Consider the following 18,051-nt stretch of genomic DNA (forward strand, 5'->3'; position numbering starts at 1 on the left):
AACATAACTTAACACTATTTACGGACTATGACAGTTACCTCCTGCATAACCAAAAATCAACAGAGGCCAAAGATGGCTTTAGGGCGATTTAAACTCCCTTTTCCACATTACGCAGGTAGAGTCAGTGAGTGTCCCAGATCTCTATAAATATATGTTGTACATAAACACATCAACATTTACAACCAGAGACCTGAATCATTATAAAAATCCTTTAATAACTTATTAACAGTCCTGATTAAACGTGACCTGCTAGCTTGAGCTGTTAGCTCATTAGAAAGTGAGAAACTCATGATCGCTCATTAATGACTTATACAATTGCAGATTTGATGTTTATTATTCTTTGTCAGCGTGTTGCTAGCTTTAAAAACTGACGGCCTGTTAAAAAGTGAGAAAACCTTGAGAGCTATGGAGATTTCCCACAGCCTGGCAACCCTAAATGTTGCTCTTATTGATGGCTCGTAAATAATTCATAAAGTATTAACAAACCATCAATCGACCATTAATAAGACATTAGCCATAACATATAAATTCTTTGCAAAAAGGGTGGCTTGTTAGAAAGTGGTATGTATGTGCAGTATGAAATTCTATCTGTGACAGTCAAACTACCTTTATAGGCGTGTTAGCATCTGAACACATACATTCCTCATGTACCCGGTGTGTTGACACTCATCACAGCTAGCATTAAGTCTGAAATTGGGGACACGGGATGTGCACTACATAGCTACATATACCCATGCTCAGCAGCACATTAACACTTTTCAAATTAACTCTGTACTCCCTCTCCTCTCCTCTGTTTAAGGTCTGATCTATTGTGGTTTTATTGGCTGCAAATCCAAACTCTCTTTTTGGAGGGGGGGGGGTTAGGTGGCTCAGTAATGCGAGGGGGCGGGTTGCCAGATTGTGTAAACTCAGCAGGGACCTCCCACCCTCGGGCTCTTGACTATCACCTCCCATGACAAGCAAATTTGGCAAGTTTGGTGATTTGCAGTTTCCTTTTTTTCTGGCATGGGGAGGCATACACGAAGCTTTGAACAATGACACACGGGTGGGCACGTTCTAAAAGGACTCCCGCTGAGCAACTAAGCCGAGCCCCAAGCTTCGATGGAGCGTGTGGGTGAGGGCCTAATCTGGCAACCCATGAGCTGCAACCTTCCAAACCAACTTTGGAATCACAAAGACCTGCATTGTCTCGACTGAACCCACCATCTGTGTAAAATTGCAGAGACCCCCTGCATCTTATCTTATTCAATGGTGTGTCTGTACATGTGAGTGCAGACAAAACCTCTCTATCTGACACCGATCACAGACCAAAAAACACTTTGTTCAGAGTCTCAGCTTGTGAGGAAGTGAAATATTATAGATAATGTGGCGACTCTCACCTCTATTTGTTATTTTCTTTCTTTTTTTTGTTCACACCTTTCAGTTGTGGCCTGTGTTCTGATGGGATCCTGCATGGTCTGATCGGGTCCTGACAAGCTAAGGTGTTCTGAGAAAAGACTTATGTGGAAGTCATTCTGAGGACTTAATGATGTGGTTTGCTCATCCTGGACCCTCATCTCCCTACAGCTTCCTGACATCTGACCGCACCTGCTCAAGGAAGGGTCTTCAGGAAGGTGAGGTCAGCTATAGCATGCCACCTTGCAGAGCTCCACCTGCTCTGCTGCACCCCAGTGATGTCAAACACCCAAAGATAAACTGGAGCTTTATGTATTACGACTGTTTGAGCTCCATTTTTGTATCTTCTGATGGAGAGGTACTAGAAATCCATCAAGCTTTAGTGTGCAAGCTTGAAAAACCACACACACACACACACACACACACGCTTGAACTTGACAGCCAATCAGTAATTTTAATTGTTTAATTAAGCTGAAGGTTGAAACAAGACCAAGCTGACATTTTGGCCCAGGAGAACAGCAGCTGACACTCCCGTTTTATTGTTCCTGCCATTTACCTACTGTACAGTTTCCTGAAGACAGCACTTCTTGAGCTAATCGATACAAACAATTAGCAACCTGGTTGGGGATGACATCTCCCAAATCCCCATTTGGTACACAAGACACACATTCCAGCTTTTGCTGCTGCTGCCGCCTTGCAGGTGAAATTAATCTAACAGGAGTTCTTCTACCTCAGTTCTAATTTTGATGCCACACCACAGGGAAGATCTGCTGTGACAGCTTCCTGTGGGCATTCCATAACTGACCTACAGCGGCCTACAGCAGCTAAAGCAAGCATGGCAGGGTTACAAAGTGAGCACCAGACACTCAGAGGCCTCAGGTGAAGTGTTACTTTGTTGTAATAGGATAAAAAGCAGTTTTTTTGGTTATATGCACAATAAAATTGAAAATCTCGTGAAAACGTATTTCTCTGCAACATCAAATATTGCTAGATAGCAGCCCAGTATCCTTATGGTGCGTTCACATCAGATACGAAGTGAAAGAAGACAATGATTCAACCTTTTATTAAGTCTCTTTAAGGCCAGAGAGGCACTGGGCCAAAATCTACTTTTAATAGTATTGATACTGATGTTATGCTAGTGTGGTGCCCACAGCTGATTTTCACCCTCACCCCTTCTGGTATGTGAATCTGGCCCTAGTGGCAAGACTTCCAAAATTCAACTTTGCCACTTATATGATCCATCAAAGGCACTGAACTGAAAATTGCGCAGAGATAAAAATTAACAAGGATGGATTGATAAATGTAAATCATGTCTGCTGACTGCCTGTTTGACACTGATTTGTGCTCCATAGCCAATCACGTCACACGCCTAATGACAGCAGACGAAGATGGGAAGTGCTGGGCATGTCTTTTGTTCAGATGGGATGGGAAGTGTGGAGTGAGATGGATGACAAGGAGATAGAGATGACGTCTGTCATTCATTCAAAGGAAACGCTACCACAGCAAGAGATATACTGTAGCACTTAGAGGAGGATAGAAAAATGTAGTGAGCTGGGAATCATTATCTGGTGATGCTAAGTGAAGGAAGAGCAGATGGAAATGGAAGAGGGAGGATGAGAACTGAGAAAAAGAGCTCAGCATTGTGGTTGGAGGGGCAGAGTGAGAAAAAAGAGGGAAGGAGGGAGCTAGAGGAAGCATGAAAGCACAGGAAAGCTAGTTGTATTAATGGCAAAGTAAAAAAAAAAAAAAGTCAGTGAATAAATTACCCAGTCTCCCCTGGGATTACTAATGTAATTATTTGAACGAGGGTTCTCATTAGAATGTGCAGAGGTGTGGAAGACCTGCAGAACAAAATGGGAGACCGAGACAGAGCGGTGAGGGTTTAGCTAGTGGAAATTAACTCGCGGCTCCAGGAGTCTATAATTGATGCGAGACACAAATACCTTTGATTTGAACAAAAGGGAAGAACCAGTATGAGAAAAGTTTCTTCATCCCCTCTATTTTTTTCACTATATAACAAGAAATAATGGAGAGGAGAGACAAAAGGAGAGAGTTATGATGGAAATAAGGAAACGTGATCCATGGGTCACAGATAAGATTTTATTCAATCGGTGAATAATCTGTCAGAACCAGCAGAATCTCTATGGTCTTAAGAAAGAAAGGTACTTTACATTTTTAGAGTTGTCTCCAGGAGCAACGCAGTAAAATTCTCCAGCTGTTGGGGCTTCATTCATCCCTATTTTACAGGTTTAAAAAAATGGAAAAGTCCCCCAACAACGATGGAAAAAATACAATACCATATGAACACTTTCATTCCAAAATGCTATACACATCCATTTACATTAAAAAAAAAATCTGTTCATAACCATCCATTTTTGTTGAGATATAAAAGATTGGGCAAGTAAAAAAATGTCAGCAAGAACACAACTTACTTACAATCCTTTAAAAAATAAAAGCACAATCTGCTTTCAAGTTTCAGTTGTCAATCATTTCGTTTCACGTAGGTGTCCACCCCCCCATTTAAAAAAAAATGTTCTCCTTTTTTTTTTAATGCTGGATATCTCATTTTGGAATGAAACTCTTCATATGCAGATTGTCTGAGTAGCAGAAGTCTGTTAACTCTTTTAAGCATGCCTTCACAAAAGAAATCAAGAAGTTGTACAGCACTTTTTTTTTGTCTTGGAAAAAAACAGGGAACACCGAACACAACTACTGAAGCAGAAGAGCATCAAAGTGGGAGACATCCAAATGAGGACTGAGACTGCGGAATTCAGACCAAACAAGAAAGCTTTACATGAATGTGATCTTTTGGTTTTTAATAGTTCCTTTTTCTTCCTTTCTTGTAACATTTTTTTGTCGTAATCAAGTTTTTTTTTTAAAATTTGACGAAGCCAAGCCTGCATTAAATCCACTCACATGCCCATATGGTGACCACTGAAACTATTACTTCTAACCCTGATTTAAGATCTTTTGAATTTAGGTCTCAAATTCTGGTTTTGCAATGATTGCAATGAAATCTTATGCCAGTATTCAACAAAGAACCATTACAAAAGAAGCTCATAAAGTGGGGACTTGCAACTGAGAAAATAATGGCATAACTGCAGTGAAATCTTTTTTCAACCTTTATCAATCTTTTATTAGCGACCAGCCTTTATTTGTTCAGTTTCTTGTGTTTGTCTCTTACTAATTACTATTAGCCCATAAATCAAATAACCTGCTACCTACTCTTAACATGCTAAAACATTAGCTAGTTGTGGTCAATAAACCTACCATTGTCTTTGGACTTCGCTGACGCTTCCATCTGGTTCCATTAGCACTTTGTAAACTAGTGTGCCAATGATGTTGTCAGACTCATGGAACCACTTGTGCACTGTAGCCATAAATTGCAACTCTTTGGCGCTGTCTGAAGTTAGAAAAAAGTTTTTCTGGAGTAGTTTCAATATTTGCCAATTGGACAAACCCACTGACTACGTTGAGCGAAAACCTGCAAAGACATAGACACAAGCAAACAGACTGCACTTGGTATTTGTGGATGCACCACAACTACGGAAAACACAGGCAGAAACAGATGCACAACAGTTAACACGCATGAGACGGAAACACGTTTCTGTGAGATACAAAGTTATGATGCATACTAATAAGAATTGAGACATCACTGATGGTGTGGCTTAGCAAAATAAAGATTCATCCTCACAACAGAATCTTGCAAGTATAAATCAAACAGATTATCTTCCATTCATATGTCACTAGTAGGGCTTCAACAAAGAATACTTTCATACTTTCATTATTGCCAATAATTTTCTTAATTGATATTTTAACTTGGGGGGCACCGTGCTGCAGTAGTTAGCACTGTTGCCTCATGGCAAGAAGATTCTGGGCTGGAATCTGCCAGACTTCTCTGTGTGAAGTCTGTATGTTCTCCCTCTGCTAGTGTGGGTTCCCCACCCCTTGTGACCCTTAAGAGGATAAGCGGTATAGGTGATGGATAGATGGCTATTTAAACTATAAAATGTCAGGACACAAATGGCCTTTTCTAATTTCTAGCTCCAGGGGGAGCTTCCATCGCTTCAAAAGCCTCGATCTACTTTCTGTCAGGGTCTCACCCCTAAAGTCTATTCTACCTGTTCTAACCTTTATACAAAGCAGCGCTCTGTGCTTATCAGACCATAATTTACGATGATCGTCTTGTTAGTTTAAACCCTGTCATACTGACTAATGTATGCAAGAACCTGTGGTGTTGATGAATATGGTTTGTGTATTTGCTTGTGTCTTATGTTTTCTCAGACTGCAGAGCTCTGGGCTGTCTTTGCAACTGTAAAACTTGATCTTAATTCTAACCTTAAAATATAAATGTACCCCTTGAAGGAGCGAGGAGCAGCCAACATGTCTTCAGTTTTAGGGTACAGACACACAGGCATCAACAAGTTTGTTCTAACAAGTGCACGCACTTCCTGCCATCATCCACAGACACGGCTTCCTTGGCAAGTAGTTCTGCTGCTCTGTCCTCTTTTGCCCGTTTGGAAACATTAAGACGTCAGACGCTGGCAAGACAAACGCCTGATGTGTTGAAGAGTAAAGCCGAAGTAAACTGCAGCTCTGGGGAACATTCATACATAATGACGGAGAACAGGGAGATCAAAGTGCGATGCGTTCTGCTAGGCACATTCAGACTCTTACTGGGAACGGCCTGATTCAGAAAATAGAGCAAAGATTAAAAAAAATGTAAAAAAAAAAAAAAGAGAAAGAAACAGACAAACTGCTTAGGGACGTAAAACAGTTAATAATCACCAAATGGGCCCAATGAGCAGCTTCACAGAGAAGAAAATAGCATAATGAGCATCTACATTACTAAGAAAAAGACCAAATGAAACGCAACAACCACACATTTCTGGACACAAATACTTAACATGTTTTTTTTTGTTTGTTTTTTTTGAAAAGCATAGCAATGACTTGAAAATCTTCAAGAATTTTTTTTGTTGTTGTTTTGTTTTTACATTGACAGAACATTTACATAGAGCAGTTACAGTACATTTAGTTACAGCTTTGATCCTCTTGAAAAAGAAAAGGATAAAAAGATTCATCTCCCCCACGAATAATGCAAAGGTGTAACCCATCATGAAACAACCACCACTATTCAGATTTAGCATTAGCATGTAGCACCTTTACGTTGCATGCTACCTGCTATCCCTTCCAAGTCCAAAAAACAAAGCCCGACCTTCCAGTCGGGACTTAAAAGCTGAGTTGAATCATTCATTGTGTGAATAGAGATGAGGAGGAAGGAAGGGGAAAAAAAGGAACGGGAGGAAAGGCAAATCGGGGAGCTATATGGAACGAGGAGCAGAGAGGGAAAGAAAAAAAAACTCTGGAAGTGCTGCAAGTGGTTTCCTCTGCGTCCTCGCCTCGGCCGGTTAAGAGGCTTACTGAGGGCTGTAATGAGGCCCAGGGGAGTGGTGTCAACATGTTTGACACCCTGACTCTCACATAGCCCATGGCAGCGACCTCTCTCTGCCCTCACACACTCACTTTGATCTTGCACACATACACACGCACATGCGCTGGCAAAGGAAAAAAAAACACACTCCGGCATGCTGCCGGCCTGAGGAGGGGAGAGGAACAGGAGGAAGATAAGAAGGGGAGGGGGGGTGAGAAATGAGGAAAACTATGGGAAATTAATGTTTAAAAGTAGGATGGGAGAAAATTCTGTGAAAAGTTGCCCCCTGGCCAATGCTTCCATTGCTGAGTGCTGGACCCAAACTGTCCTGTAGATGAGTCGTTTCATCGCATGTCCAAATGTTTCTGCCATTTAATTCAAAATGACCTGAAGGCCAACAGGGACATCAGGGTGTCTCTTTTGTCTCTCTCTGCGAGAGTGACAAGAGATTGTCAGTGCAGTAAAAGAGAACACAAACAAAATGTCCATTTGTTCGCATGTCAAAGCGTCTTTCTGCTCATTCATCTGCATTTAGACTCAGTCGTTGATGAAGAAATGATGGCACATAGAATAACACTAATAGCATGAGTGAGCACCCAGTCCTCACTTAGTGCTCTCCACAAATGGACCCCAGGTGTGTACCATCAAAAAACATACCCGCCTAATATTTACAGAATTCCCTCCTGCCTTCTGACCTCATCTACTTCTCCTGGTGCCTTTCTCCTGATTGGCAGTTTCGGAGCGAGCCTCCTCTAGTCATGTGGTCCTGGGGTTGGGGAGGTCGAAGACAATGGGTGGATTCATGGGCAGAAAGTTGACGGTGCAGGCTGAGGCATTGATGAATGTTGTAGTGCCATCTGTCATCATGCCATAGCCTGTGGGGCGGTGAGAGAAGGAAGGAAGCCATTTGTATTCTGATATAATCAGCTTTTATTTTGAAGATTCAAATTTTGTGAGCTTTGGCTTTCTTGCTGTTTCTAAGCAACTGATAAAACACAAGCACGAACAAACAGACTCAGGGACAGCTTTTACAACAGGGCAATAGCCCTAATCAATGCAAACACATAACTTTACTTCATGTGCAATAAACAATGTTCACTGTCTTTGTATATACGGTACACACTGTATATTTCTATCCTGGATATATTTATTTTATTTTATTATTTTATTCTACTTTTTTTACTTTTTCTTTTTTTCTGCTGTACTGTGTTTCTTATGCCTTCTTTTGCACTGATGTGGGACAGTACCTCAATTTCGTTGTACTTTTTTTACAAAGTATGATTGTGCAATGACAATAAAAATTTATCTTATCTTATCTTACAATGGATAATATTTACAAGCTCATGGCAAATTACAGCCTGGGTGCAAATGTACAAATTTCAATTTAGCTGGTATTTACTTAAGGCCCAGATTTAGGGCAGATTAAACGGGTGTTGGACAAGCCTGTTTGCCTGATTTGACCCCCTCAGACTACTACCTCTTCCTACCAGATGAAGTAGAAGATCAGTGGTAGCCATGTTGACATTTCTGTTGTTGACCAATTTCTGGAGGTCCAAGACTGTTCTTCCACTAAGAAGGGATCTGTCAATCACCCCTTATCACTTATCAATATCAGACTGTAAGCTAAGTTTCCCCAACTTTCCCCTTAACTGCAGAATCTGAGGCTGTGAACTGGAAGATAACTGTTGTTTTGAAATACATCCAATACATCAAAACATACAACCCAAACGTGGAAACTTTTGGGGTTTTCTTTTTGGGGTTGTCGCTACCTGCCAATGTTTAGTTTTACCAAGGCCACAAATCCCTAGCGAATATCACCAGTATTTGAAAAAATGCTAAAATGAAATCAAAGGAAGTACTGCACACAGTTTGATTGACAGAAAGAGTAATGATTATGATGCAATTATCATTGGGGACAAATGAAGACCTGCACTGAAGAAACACAACAGCAATAAGCCCCTTAAGCATCAGCAGTGGAGGAAAAATCTTTTCTAAAAGAAATTAGTGTTACTATTTTGTCAACACAGGTTCACTACCATCTCTCAAGAAGTACTACAGTTTAACTTTATACTATCAGGATTTTTTTTTCAAGTGTAGGTGTCACTCTTGGCACAGAACGGTGCATGTCTGTGTTTGTCCTTTCAAATGCATGAACCCAAGGATAATTTCTGCCTTTTCTGAATTGTTTTTTCCCAGAGTCCTTACAATAATGAAGAGAGTTGGTTTCAGCCTATTTCTCTTCTTCTGAACTAAAATTTGATCTAGTTTCTAATGTGGTTCTCTCGGATGATGGGGCGGGGGGTGGTGGCGCTGTTCTGGGGGCTCTGCACTGACCTGATAACCCCAAAAAAGCCCCAGCAAATCCACTGTCCTGGGAGACAGCCTCTCTGCACTCACAAGCCTGGATGAAATGCTGATAAGGATGTGGCAACTCAGCTATTCACTAATATACCCTTAGATAATTTTCTTTTTCAAATAAATATACCGTATCAACATATTCTCCAAGGTTACATAACTGGAAGATCTCAGTGAATTTAATAAGCTTAATCTTAACAAGATATTGCTGTTGATTCCAATGACGATTTCTTCACATACATTTGTACATCTTGATTAAAACGACGGCCAAGAACAAGACAAGCCAAGTCAAAAAATGATACTGTAGCCGTGATGTGAACACACTGACTTAACCAATGCTCTGCAATTTAGTTTCACACATTTAAATAGTGAATTCTCACTGTTTTAGGATCCAGCATTGCTTGTTGCTTGATGCCTTTTAAAAACACATACATACACGTACCTTCATGAATGTGTCCAAACACATGCAGTTTGGGCTGGACTCTCCTCTGGACCGTGTTGAGTAGCTCCATGCATCCAACGCGCTGCATCTTCTTTGGGACCCAGTCCAAGAAACCTACACATGGTGATATGCAAATCAGACACCACCTCACACCAAACCTGCTGCTGGGGCTAGGCGGCTACATCCAGAGGCCTCCGGCTACCGCCAGCGGTTGACAGGGGCTGCTGTGTCCGTGTTTGTTTGCCAATGTTTGGATAGGTTTTTGTGACAATATGGCTTGTTGTAGTGCAGACTGTACTAACCGACCGTCTAAGGAGTCTGTGTGTATTAGCATATTTTACCACTGGCTTATGACTTAAATGCCGATTTATGGTCGCTGCTGATACAGATAGAGGACCGGAGAAGCTAATGTTAGGAACGCTGTTGTTTATTGCGGGAATACTAGGCTAGAATTTTATTTCGTCTCATTTTTCTGTTTAAAAAGTCCGACATTGCATGGACAGAGCAGCTCCATCAGTAAGCGACTACTGTTGTTTGTGTGCTGCTGTAACTGTAAGTGCACCTGTTCCCTTACTTTTATCCTCAGTTATTACAGCAATGATCCTGTTTTAATCATTCGAGTTTTGCATTTAATCAGGCAAAAGTATTGTGCTGATTTTTTGTTTCCATGCCTGAACGTATCTCCAGGAAGGCTATAAATTTCATCTCCCCTCAAAAAGCGATCCATCACATTTTAGGATGAAGCTCTTTCGTTCCACACTTCTCGTCTAATGGCAAACCGCACGTCGCAGCACAAAATAAAAGTGAATCTGAGAAAGCAGCCATAGAAAATAAAGATCAATCACAGCCACACGCGGATGCAGACTTCACAGTGTGTGTGACAAGGATGAAGCGTGGAGTGTGCATGATTTAGTGGCTGCTTGGTGAGGAGGGATGTGGATGATGCTGAGTCAATAAAAGCATCAAGTCGGAGAAATAAAATGACTGAGGAGCTCATGTCTCCATCTTCCCTGCCTTCTGTCACTCAGCCCAGGCAGGAATAAGATGGTAAACACAAAGGAAGAGTGAAAAAGAAAGTGAAGTTAACAAAAGGACGAATAACAAAAAAGAGTCCTGATAGTAGTACCCCACGGTGCCCATATGTCTGCTAACCTAACAAAGTCTGCTCATAAGTTCCCAGGGTTAAAGCTGGTGATATTTTCAGATTCCTTAAATTGTTTAACCAGCAGTCCAAAACCCAAAGAGTGTCCAAATTTAGAACAGGTTCATCCTCTGAGCAACATTAATGTCCTCCAAAAATCAAAAAGACAGTCTACCAAGATTAAATTTCTTTTGTGTACATAGACATTTAGCATTGAGAGTGGCAGTAAAGGAAAGGTTCAATGGGTCAACTAAAATCATAGTATTCATCTTCTGGGGCCATGAATCTGGAAAGGTCTAAACCCCACAATTATGTTTAAGGCCTTGAATAAGTTGTAGCAACTAATGCTTCAAGAAACAACATATATTCCTCAGGTTTATTCTCAGATTACTGTGACCCTAGCAAGGGTTAGTCCATACAAAAACTCTTGTCTTTAAGGACCGGTCCAAGCAAAATCTCAAATTTTAAAGGGCTTGAGGTTAATCTCAAGTCAAGACCAAGTAAAATCTCAAGTTTGTAACAGCTTGAGATTAATCTTGAATCTGTAACATCTTGAGATTAATCTCAAATCTGTGATGGCTTGAGATTAATCTAAAGTCTTTAAGGGCAACTCCACAAAAAATCTCAAAGTCTTTAAGGGCTTGAGATTAGTGTGTAGACCAAGTAAAATCTCAAGTCTTTAAGAACTGGTCCATGCAAAATCTCAAGTCTTTAAGAGCCATTCCCAAGATTTGAGCCCCAAGTAACCAAGTCATCAAGCCTTATGACTTGTTTGCTAGTAGTCAACAGAGAAAAAAACATAGTGCTAAAAATCTCAGAGTTAATGAGTTAATGGACCCTCTCGTACATAACATAGATATAAAAAAAACTTCCACGTTCTCAGCTGGCAGTGAATGCATCGCGGTGGTAAAATGCTACAGTCTGACTTCTTTGTCCTCTGAATGGATCCACCTGTAAAAACACTCCTTTAGTGCCAGTTTAGGTGGATAATGCCTTAAAACTGTAAGTGTATTCTTTACAAGCCTTGGGAGACGGTGGAAGCGAAGGGAGGAGTTATACGAGGGCTTTTTGTTGTCTCGGGGTATTTTGCTCTAAAGTGCCACTTGTTTCAAAGCAGCTGCTGCTTTCGGGCACTGAGCCTGTTTCCCTCTTTTTGTCTCACTTTCTGTCTTTCTCTCGCTCTCTCTCGCTGCTGTTAACTTCTTCCTCACAGCCAGATAAAGAGGCCATATTTTTCCTCTCTAGCCACCGATCTGCTGCTTTATTGCGCCTCATAAAAGACGGGCGGTTTTGCTGCACTGCGAAATGTCTTGATCACACTCCTTTTCCCCCCATCCATCGTTCATTTCTCCTTCTTTTTAAAAAAATATTTTTAAGTGGATGTCTTTTCTTGACTCCTGGTGCTTTAAATAATCCACTTTATTGTCCTCAGTTCCTTTTTTCCTTTCTCCTTCCTTTCTTTCTCACTCATATGATTCCCTTCAGTCTTTCTCTGAGTCTTTGTGTGCATATGTATATATATGTGTGTGTGTGTGTGTCATGCATTAGTAGCCTGCTGTAGCTGCTCCATATGCCGGTGGCTTACGAGCAGATAGCTGGAGACACTTGGCTAAGCTGAATGGAAAATAAATGGCCGTGTTCGCAGCCGCGACGCAGACACAGAAATCAATCACACACACTCATCCGAACGCCGCAGCTGCAGCGGGAGATGAGGTGTGAAAGTGTGTGTGCGAGAGTGAGAGTCAGTGAGGGAGAGGAGCGAATGTGTGTGTGTCTCCGTCTGCTTGTGTGCTAAGACAGAGAAGTGTGTACATGATGTCAAGTCAGCTTGTGCGTTGGCATCTGTGTTTGTACAGACTCTTGCTTTGCTGGTGTGTAACGAGGTTGTGTGTGAGGATGAAAATAGCTGAAAAGCTAATCACTTCCTCTAAAGGTGAAGTGTGTTTTCAGGCAGGGCAGGATGAGCTGACTGGACCGCGCAAGTTACTGCTTTGATTACCTTCACCAGCTCGACGCGACCATGATTCCTCAGAGATTCATCACAGAGACATTTCCACTCCACTTTTTCATTTGCCACAGAAATTGTGTACAGTACAGTAGATAAATATGCACACATACCTGTATGCTGGTTGTGTACATAAGTGCAAGTGTGTGAGTCCACATACTTGGACCTTTGGTACTGTTGAGGATGCAATGATCATTTGGGGCCATGTAACCTCAGTGCCCCCCATTCACAGAGGTTACGACTCAAGCCTCATGACTTGGACTCTGATGAATCTTATGACTTTGGACTTGAGATCTGGGAAAGATTCTCAGTCATCCAGGTCATGGTATTTCTAAATATACAACTAAGGCAACTGGAATTACTGGAGGTTCTTGAAGGTTTCAACCCCACATCTGAAAGGTTTCTTCAGATCTAAATGACTGGTGGGGAATGACTTGACAAAATCAGGGATTCACATCTGGACTATCTCAGTGGTGACTTTAACCCCACTGACACAAGACTCTACTTGGAATTTAGCCCTTGGACTTGGTATGACTTGATGTCCATCAACAAAATTGAAAAAATATGTTAAGAAATACGTCAAATATCATATTTCTGCCCACAGATGTATTTTTGAACACACACATTATAACATTTATTAGACATGTAAAATATTCAGACAAACTAAAAAATAAAAATTTGTACATTGTTTATGAATGTGACAAAACACGTTTGTCAATAACCATTTTTCCCATGACAAATTCAAGATGTTGACAAGACAAAACTGGTCATTAAACAACAGCTTTGATTAAATCTACAATAGTGCATCAATTAAGTTGACTACACTTGTTATTTCAATGTGTCAGCTACATATTTAATCATCATGTCTTCTGCCGCTCATCTCATGTTTTCTCTCAGGTTTTAAACAAGTATTGATAAAAAAAAATTACACTGCCACTCACAACAGTAGTATTTCCGCCTTCTGAGCCAACAAACAGAAGTCCACATCTCAATCAAATCCTTGGGTTTTAGTTATTTTCAAACTTTTGTTACAAATATTTAAAGTTGAAGAGAACTGGATTTAATGACTAGAAAGTAGGAAAGTGAACTCAGTTTAGAAGTTTAGAGAAATATAAGTTACCAACTGTAAAATTGTGGGTTAAGACTTGATTTTAGGGTTCATGCTAGAATCAGGGTTAAAGTTAGTTGTGATGGTTAAGGTTAGGGTAAGGGGGTAGGGAATGCACAGTATCAATATCAGGTCCCTGCAAATGTAGTTAAACGAGGATGTGTGTGTGTTTCTGCTTGTGTGTGTGTGTGTGTGTGTGTAATATGTGTCTCACCCAGTGGGGGGCAGTGTGTCACCAGGATGTCTGTGTTGTTGGGGATCTGGTTCCACTTGTCCAGCAGAGCCTGACCCCGTGGCAGGTTGAAACCCCAACCATAATACCAGGGCTGCCTGCAGACACACACATGCAAAGACATACATATAGTTTGGTTAATATTCTCACTGTCAGAGGTCAGATGTCATACATCTCACTCTCTACTAACCTTTACACAACCTTAATAGGAGTAATACTTGTCGTTACAACAGACACACAATGCAACACAATGATTAATGACAATAAAGAGGATCCTTATGTGAATAGGTACTGAGAATTGTGTCATAAAAATAGTATAGAAAGCATTTTAAGTCGCATCAACCACCTGAAATTGAACTGAACCACTGAACAAGCAAAGACACAGCAAAGCAAGACAATAACAATGACAAGAAGAACACACAGAATATTCATAATATATATAATATACGGGGGGCAGCTTATGAAGAGTAACTATCTATGCAAGATGAGGGAAGCTAATGCAACTACATCTCCTAAACATCTCCTTCATCACAGTAAACCCTGGAACGCTCCATGGCAGGAAGACGAGGGAGGAAGAAGTGAGAAATGGGAAGAAGAGAAGGAGAAGAGGAGAAGAAGAAGGAGAGGAGAGCCTTGAAGGCTGTGGCTCCTGTCCCTTTACTTTTGATAGCGGATGCCTTGGCCGTGAGTTGAGTGACGGAGAAGAAATTAACATGTCACTTACAATCTGTACTCCGATCCATCTTCCTCTCCAACAACACAACACGTGTGTGTGTGTCTGTCGCTGCTGTGCAGCCGGCTTTTTTGAAATTGCGGAGTGCAGTCACTTGAAACGCCAACTTTATCGCTGTGGCCGCTGCCCGATGCGTCTGTGCTCAGTGGAACATCAGCTGAAGATTTTTTAGAATAATTTCCGGAGTGTGTGTGTGTGTGTCTGTGTGTGACACATTGGGGGACTTAGAGGTAGATGAGGAGATAGAAAGACAGACCTGAAGACAGGAAGAAATACCTGTCACACACTCTCTTCTCCTTTCTCTCTAATTAAGAAAGCTAAAAATGGTGACCCCTGAGTTCTCTGGTGAAGGGTGGTCAGCTTGTATGTAGTGATGCACCATGGGAAATCAGTCCACATTTCAGCTGGAGTTCACGCAATGAGAATCCCATCACTTCCTGAACACCAGAGACTAAACATTTCCGAGGAATGATCCAATGCTGCCCGTGAACACAATTTCAATAATTTACACAGCAAATATTAAAACATTTAGACTGGCCTTAGCATATTAATAGAGCCCGTGGCATGTAATATTCATGTCCATCTTAACATGGACGTCTCAATTAAAATGGAATGAGCTCAGCGGCACGATTGATGCTCCTGAATCTCTCTGTGTGAACGGAGGGATGAAGGGAGAGAGCAAAGACGAAACGGTGAAGAGTTTTTTTCTCTGATAATAACCAACCAGACGGTGATTCATCCCAACAGAGGGGTAGATAAGCAAAGAGAAAGATTCATGAGGATGGAAAGAGTGTGAGCCATGTGCGTGGAAGGATGAAGTCAACTTATGCAGTTCATCAACTTAAAGGACCATATTGTACTTTTGCATGTTTTATTAACTGCAAATCATTTACACTTTACATTATTTACAACCACTTTCCAAAGCACATTCAGCATTTAGACTGATTTCTTTTCTGCCAGGCAGCCACTGGTTTAAGTGTACTGTGAAAATCAACTTGAAACTCGAAACAAATGAACCTTTTTCATTTTCAGGATCTGATGTTTACCTGGTTATCCACATCTGTCTACATGACTCCAACATAATCCAGGATTCTGATATGTAAGCGTATGATTGCCTTTGGTTCCTGCACATAATTTCTCTACCCACTGAGTTCCCTCAGGAGTTGAAGATGAACGCAGTTTGGTTTCTGTTTCCTGCATTTCCAGTCTCCTGGATTTGGCTTATTTAACTGATCATGTTGGTCACAGTTTCACTTTTATTTCTAAAATCCATCCATTCACCCATTATCCATACTGCTTATCCTCTTAAGGGTCACAGGGGAGGGTGGGGGGACTAGAGCCAATCATGGCCAACACTGGGCGAGAGGAAGAGAACACTCTGAACAGGTCGGAAGTCTATCACAGGGATGACAAATAGAGACAATAATTCATACTCACATTCACACCTATGGACAATTTAGAGTTGCCAATTAACCTAATCTGGGAGGAGTACCCTTAGGAAACCCATGCTATCACTGGGGAGAACATGCAAACTACACACAGAAAAACCCTGTCTGGCAAACCCATAACCTCCTTGCTGTGAGGCGACAGTGCTAACCAGTGCACCACTGTGCCACCCCTTGTTAAAACTTATGCACTTAAACTAGCATATGTCAACGATACTCCAACACCCAGTGAGTCAGAATGACTATATGTCCACTGTGATGCCCTTGAAAAAGGTTGCTGATAACCAATAGTTAATGGGTTAATAGAGTCAAAATCACTGGTATAGCCCCACAAGCAATCTGTTATTGATCAATATCGCTTTTGAGTTCCTGTCAAAACCTCAGAAATTTTACTTTGTTAAAGTTTCAAACGATTTTTTTTCCTAAAACACTGATGATCCAGTCTATCATTTTGTCAACTGAGGATTACAGTTTCACTTATAAAATACCCCAGCTTGTTTTAATTTTGTACTATCAATCATTCTATAAAAGAAAATGTCATTCTTCTTTCAAACCCTTTATATCTCATTTTGCAGCAAAACCTCTTCATGGCTTCCACCATGCCAGGATGCCTCTGTAGGCGTCTCCATCACAATTACTAAAAAGAGATTATCTCTTGCCGGGAACTGACCGTAGCTTCTCTCTGTGTGAGAGAACCACTCCTGTATTTGCTGAGAAAACCCAAGACTAACTGAATGTAATTCCATGGATAATATCCCTGCTTCAGAATTACAATGTTTTGTTTTTTTTTTATCAGGTAAGGGATTATACAGTGGTACAAGTGATTTGTGTTAACTTAGAGGACGAGAATCAGGCAAAGCGAGGAGCATATTAAAGATTCTGTATGTATGTATTGTATTTGTTAGGGATTTCAAAGAAGAAGAAGAAGAAGAGAACAGATGTTTGTCTCAATCCCCAGGCACGTCTTCAGGCTGCACACTGGGAGAAAAACAACAGCGTTCAAACCATTACTTTCATTTCACACTCAGAGTTACTGCCGTAATTCTCTTCAGGACAAGAGGAAAAGTCAAATGAAACACTTAATCAAATGTGCATTTCAAGCATTTTTGTTTCAAAACCATCGTTGTGAGGACATTTTAACATTTTAAGGACATTTTGTCCGGTCCACACAACTCTGAGGGTTAAGATTTGCTTTTATTCTAACCAGGTTAGAATCTGGTTTAGGTTAGGGTTAGGCATTTAGAAGTGATGGTTGAAGTTAGGCTAAAGAGCTAGGGCATGCATTATATCAAGGAGAGTCCTCACAAAGACAGTCGGACAAGAATGTGTGTGTGTCTAACTAACCAAGGCCCGTTGATATCACTGGAGTAAGTACATGAATCATTGAATGGCTCTGCCGAGGGCAGCAAAGCGCCCATTGCTTGCCTCTCTCCTTCTCGTTTCTCTTATTCTCTCTTCTTCATCTCTCCCCCTCATCACATCTCATTTCCCCTCTCGTCCTCCTCCTCCTCCACTCTCCCTCTCTTCTTGACATATTACTCCATCTCTCTCTCTCTGTCTGTCTCCCCCTCACTCTCCCAGCTACCATGGAAAATGACCCGCTGCCAGGACAGTAGCCTGCTCTCTGAGAGCCTGCCTTCTGTGTCTTTTTTTTTTAAACCACTTCAACAGTGATGTTATTCTGAGGTCCAGCAGGGAAGAAAGTGAGAAGCAGAGTTTGGAGACAGGTCAGGAGGAAGTTGCAATGGGTAATATGTACATATT

At 41.2% G+C, this 18,051-nt stretch overlaps 1 protein-coding gene across 1 annotated transcript in view; it reads right to left on the reverse strand.

Annotated features, from left to right (window-relative positions):
• Nucleotides 1–7,582: 7,582 nt before the first annotated feature.
• The window catches only part of mpped1 (metallophosphoesterase domain containing 1), a 58,421-nt gene continuing 47,952 nt past the window's right edge, over nt 7,583–18,051 (reverse strand). Inside the window, exons 4-6 of the mRNA XM_041030366.1 lie at nt 14,092–14,207; nt 9,624–9,737; nt 7,583–7,701 (exon numbers count right to left, since the gene is read on the reverse strand). Of these exons, the coding sequence (XP_040886300.1) occupies nt 7,583–7,701; nt 9,624–9,737; nt 14,092–14,207 (349 nt within the window). The remainder of the gene's footprint in view (nt 7,702–9,623; nt 9,738–14,091; nt 14,208–18,051) is intronic.

The sequence above is a fragment of the Toxotes jaculatrix genome, chromosome 22, assembly GCF_017976425.1.
Source record: "Toxotes jaculatrix isolate fToxJac2 chromosome 22, fToxJac2.pri, whole genome shotgun sequence".
In the NCBI taxonomy this organism is placed as follows: Eukaryota; Metazoa; Chordata; class Actinopteri; family Toxotidae; genus Toxotes; species Toxotes jaculatrix.